We start from the raw sequence: 6000 nt of genomic DNA, 5'->3' as shown, positions 1-6000 counted from the left end.
TTGCTTTAAGATTATTTGAAGCTAAGAGAGTAATCTTATACAAAATTATATCATTATAATTTGAATTAATTTTAAATAAAAAATATTCTCTCAAAATTATCTTCTTTTGAACTAGTATAAAGAAAAACACTTGATAAAGGAACAATATTTAAAGGAAAAAAAAACTTTACATGGCTTCTTAAATAGTTCCAACTTCACTATAAAAATTATATCTGAAAAAGTTAATAATAATATAAATTTTTTATTCTTAAATATTCTTTCTGAACCTATAAATATCTGTACGTGCGTTTCTATTTTTTTTAAAAAAATCAAAATAATTACAAAACTTAGCTTAGAGTAATCAGTATCTTCTAAAACCTGATTATATTAAGACAAATTCTGTTTATTTTAAATTTAATCATTGAAATGAAGCTGGAGAACATTCATGAAGCTGCATAAAGTTTTTTTTTAAAAATTTGCATTGCTATTTAAAAAATTGTCTCTAATAGGAAAATTGTTTTTTAAAATGTCATATTATAAAATAATTTTGAATTAATTTTAAAATAAGTCAATGAAAATAGTCATAATAAAATATTGTTAGCAAAAAAGAAGTCATCCAATTAATAGGGTTGAATTATTAGTAACAAATCAATATTTTTGTTACACGAAACATTTTAAAATAGGAACAAAGCACATTTGAAGAGTAAGTGTAAAAAATAATTTCTGTAAAATATGACAATACATTTACTAAAAAAATAACAACAAATAATACTTATAAAATATTAAGAACAAATTACAGATATATATATACAAACTCAGCCACAAAAATAAAATCTGTAAATAAACTAATTTTCATTTCAGAAATATATGTACATAGCTTTATAAATATAAGCTTTAAATTTTTGAAAGCTCCATACAACATATACATATAACATTTTTCTTTATTTTTATCTAAGCAAAATTAAATAAATTTGCGAGAAAAATGGAAGCAACTTTTAAGTAGAAGTTTATAAACACACAATAAATATTAACAATTGACATAAAGTTAACATTACTTGTATTTTAGAATATTTTATTAACAATTTGCTTAACATTAAGATATAGCAACAAGGCTCAAGTATAATATTGTAAAGGTATATACAGTCGGTACAAACTATATATACTAGATATATGCACATAAAGAGAAATTATATAAATGGATGACTTCTAAATTGCTTTATAAAAAGGCCATTAAATTTATTAAAATTGAATTAATATAGAAGTATTGTCCATTTTTTAATATATATCCATAGAAATTTACTCGTTCAATATACAAGCATGATGATAAAATTCTGAGACAAATCTGATAAAATAAGTATCTATTATAATCTCATGTTAAATATATTCTTTGTTCATAAACTACTCAGTATCTTTTATTGCTATTTTTATAATTTCAACATTAATGCACAAAGTAAATTTTATATAAATTTTTTACCAAAACACCCTTTTAACAAGGATGATATTTTTTAATGTTAAATTTAAATTTATAAATATATAGTTTTTATAATTTAAAAATACAAATATTTGCATATACCAAAACATTTCTTTTTCAAACTGAAAACATCAAAATTTATATGCTGGATGAAAATTTGAAATTATTATCATCTTAGTTTTTCACTTAAAATTCAAACTCAATACATTAAAAATTATAATTTAATGATTTATGAGTCCAAGAATATACAGTCAATTTTGAAGAACATTCAAAAAGATTTTATAATCATTGTTAAATATAAAATAATGGAAAACATATTTAATTTATTTAACATATTGAAAACAGAAAACAAGAATCTTTTATGAAGAAAATTTCAAATATTGAATATCCAAAATCGCCAATTAATATATAACAAACATTCCAAAACCTGATGCTTTAATACTAAACTAAACAATTGCTGTAATTAATCATGCTATTATTTTACTATAGCAAAACAATATTCTGATTAATTATGGCAATTGTTTGGTTTAGTGGCCAATTAATATTTACAGTACTGTAAGTAAAACTGAATATAATTTTTGATATTGCTATGTAATCAAAAATTCTTTTTGAGTGAATTATTATGAGAAAGATGTTTTATTATATCAACTGAATTTATCAAATATAAGAGTCACAGAACTTTATTGTCAAAACTTGTATATAAGGAATACATTATTGCCAATAAAATTAATTTTTGGTTTGTTCTTCCTGGTTCAATTTATTTTCAGATGATCCAGTTTCAGTAGTTGGTGGCTGTGAAAACAGACTGAAAGACCATACATCAGAGCCTGGAGTAGTTTCAGTTGTTGGGAGATTGGGATTCCACAGACTGCTTAGAGCATGAAAGGGGTCAAATCCATTTTCATTGTTCAATTGCGGTGAATTCTAAAAAAATTCATAAATCGTTTTACTAATTTTTAATTTTATTAAGCAAGATCATAGATATTTAGAATTTGTGAAAAAAAGTAACTTGTTAATAGTTATACAGTAGAGCATTGATTATCCGAATACCAATCAACCAAAACATCGGTTAACCAAAAGCAATCCAGTCAGCAAATTCAAATTTCCGCTAGTGCTGTGGCGCTGCAATATTTGGCTATGTCTTGGGCTACTCCAATATTATTTCTGTTGATGTGCATGTTTTAGCTGGCAGCACTGGTGCGACCATGAGAAGGTACTTAAGGACGTGCCAATATTTGAAGAAGGCTTTTTTCCCATCGTGAGTGGTGAGCTTTGCTTTTTCTGTGGACTGTGTCGTGCAGAATCAGAATGTTTTTGATACTAGATTAACTTCTGAAATATAATTTTTTTTTGTTTTTCAATATATTTATTTTGTTTGTGCAAAATGAAGAAATAATTTTTACCAATACAATAGCCACGATTATTATTTTAAAAAAATTTTTGTTAGGCTTAACATTGATGAAAATTCAACATGAAGCGACATGCAACAGAGAAAAATTTCAACATGGGATAAGTTAATATATTTTTTGTACATTATCAGTTGTCTGAACAACCCCAGTCCTGAATTGTTTCAGATAATCGATGCTCTACTGTGTTCCCAAAGCAAATTCTACATTAATCTTTAAGGTTATAAGCTCTATTTTCCTTTAAAATAATTTCTTAAAATAGTATTAACACATAAAATTACCATAATTTTATGTAAATAACCCATGAGAAAATCAATCTGAAAGTGGATGCATGTTATCTGTTGATTTTAAATTGCAATTACAAATTCATACAATAGTTTCTCTCTTGTCTAAATTTATTAGAACAACTTTAAAGACAAATATATCTGCGGCATATAAAGGATTTTTCAGTTACTTGTGTTATATTTCTGGAAATCCCAAAGACATGTTTATCCATGCAATCCATGTTTTAATTGATATTATTAAATATTATTACAAAACTTGTACAGCATATTGAAAGCTGATAAATTTCTAGTATTTCTCTCTTTATAAGTAATGACTTTCAGAATATTATTTAGAAGTGAAATGTCAATTTTAGCATATGATAGTTTTCTACAGTGAATAAGAACTAAACATCTGGCTCTCAAACCTGTGCCATTAATTATTGTGGAGTCTATGTTTAACTTTCTTAGTAAGATCATTGCCATTTAGTTTACATCTGATAAAAACAATCATTCCACTAAAAGCTACATCAGCCACATGCCAATACTAAGTTGTCTCAATAACAGGTGCTTTTCAAACATCAAGCTTACATAGATATTACTGACATAATAATAATAATAATAACTCTCCCATGGTCACCACCTGGTCGTGGTGAGAGAGCCCAGTAATTTTACTCATCCATAGGGCAATGCAGGCTGGAGCACAAGCTCCTGGTAGGGACACCCATGCCAGTAAGGTCTATGGGGAGAAATGAAGCTAAGAGTGACCACACACCCACATTCTGTGGAGATACATATCATGGTAGTAACCAGATCTAAATGTGATACCGGCTCGGACGTCGCCCGGGTTAACAAGGTCCGCGTTCGTGAGTTAGGCAGAGGCTCACGTTCGAAAAATAGGCCACAGTCTCCCTTGGTTACCGGTGGCGAAAGCAGCACCGGCCCAAGCATGGCTACTGCAATGCCCTCAACAGATGTGAGGAACCAACCCAGCCTTGGTGTTTCTGTGGCAATGCATCCACAGACCACAAAGGCTGGAAAACCACGCCAACGAATGAAATGGACAGTAGAAATGAATGAGTTTATCATCCGTACTTACTACACGATCACAAAACTCGAAACAAACATGACAGCATACAGACAACAACTATACCATAGATTCACACAACAGTATCCTCATCTCACTGTCACCGAACAAAGGGTTGTTGATCAAAAAAGAACAATTATACACAACAACCTTATTCCACAAACAACACTTGAACTTATCAAACAACAAGTTGCTGATCAAATACATCAACAGACAGAAACATCTAACATTAATGAAGATCATGTAACCTGTCAGGATAATCCAGTAACAAGCATTGATAATAACACACATACAACAATTACCACTAACAATACTACAGACACTTCCTCATCCATCACTGATAACATAGACATGGATTTAGTTAATATGCTCTCACTTATATTTCAGGAAACACTCACTAAATATACAGGCACAGATCCCACACAAAGATCACGAATACCAAAAATCAACACGTCAAAGGAAGTAGGAAAAACACTAAATTATGTAAACACTCACTTACTACCACACTACATTCATTCAATTTCTACACTCTCAGACATTCATACATTAGTTTATGCTGGGGCAGTCACAGTAGTGACACAACATGGACTGAAAGTACAATCACAGACAAATACACAGAAAACACAATTCTATCACAAGCCTGCCTGGCAGAGAAGAATAGAAACACAAATAAATGACATTAGACAGCAATTAGGCAGGCTGACGCAATACACTAAAAACAACATAACACCCAAATTAAGGAAACAGCTCAAAAACATTTTCAAGAAAATAAAAACACATACAAAACATGAACATCACAACACACACATTACAAAATACATTGATACACTAAAACAAAAACTTGCTGCCAAAGCACGTATTCTCAAACGATACAAAACATGTACACCACGAAAACAACAAAATAAATTATTTACAAACAATGAAAAACTCTTTTACAGACAAATTAATAACAAAGCAAACACTGATACACAGCACAGTGGCACACCAACAGAAGAAGAACTCACAACATATTGGTCTTCTCTTTGGTCCAGTGCTGTCATGCACAATGCTGATGCAGGCTGGATCAAGGAGGAGAACAGAAACTTGCACAACATACCAACTATGCCCTGTGTTGAAATAAACATACATGATTTCCAATACACTGTTAACAGAACACACAACTGGAAGACACCTGGTGTAGACAACATTCACAATTTCTGGTACAAAAAGTTTACATCACTGCACCAGGAACTAGCTAAACATCTAACACACATCATCATCAATCCACAAGACATGCCAAATTTTCTTACTCAGGGCATCACCTACATGAAACCTAAAAACAACAATACCACAGACCCCACACAATACAGACCAATTACATGTCTTCCAACACTACAAATTATTGACATCCTGTATTGCAAACAAAATATACAAACATGTTGAAGAACACGACATTCTAACAGAACAACAAAAAGGTTGCTGTAGAAACCACAGGGGATGCAAAGAACAGTTACTCATAGATTCAGTCATTCTACGGCAAGCACACAGACAACACAGAAACATACACATGGCATATATAGACTACAGAAAAGCATTCGACAGTGTTCCACACAGTTGGCTGCTACATATCCTACACATGTACAAAATACATCCATCACTCATTGCATTCTTTCAAAACACTATGCAGCACTGGAGAACAACACTACATCTCAGGGCCCATAACACTTCCATACAAACAAACCAAATTTTTATTAGGCGAGGAATTTTTCAAGGAGATTCCTTGAGTCCTCTCTGGTTCTGCCTAGCCCTGAATCCATT

The 6000-nt window shown here is 30.5% G+C and overlaps 1 protein-coding gene across 2 annotated transcripts in view; it reads right to left on the bottom strand.

The window, feature by feature from the left end:
- Window positions 1-400: 400 nt before the first annotated feature.
- Tmem131 (Transmembrane protein 131) overlaps window positions 401-6000 on the bottom strand; it is a 176332-nt gene continuing 170732 nt past the window's right edge. For both annotated transcript variants that reach the window (XM_067280042.1, XM_067280043.1), the window contains one exon: window positions 401-2374. In XM_067280042.1, coding sequence (XP_067136143.1) covers window positions 2177-2374 — 198 coding nt within the window. In that variant the 3' untranslated portion in view covers window positions 401-2176. The remainder of the gene's footprint in view (window positions 2375-6000) is intronic.

This window comes from Centruroides vittatus, unplaced genomic scaffold (genome assembly GCF_030686945.1).
Source record: "Centruroides vittatus isolate TY-2023 unplaced genomic scaffold, ASM3068694v2 contig_880, whole genome shotgun sequence".
NCBI lineage: Eukaryota > Metazoa > Arthropoda > Arachnida > Scorpiones > Buthidae > Centruroides > Centruroides vittatus.
The sequence above is the reverse complement of the archived record's forward strand: the minus strand, read 5'-3'. Positions and strand labels throughout refer to the sequence as shown.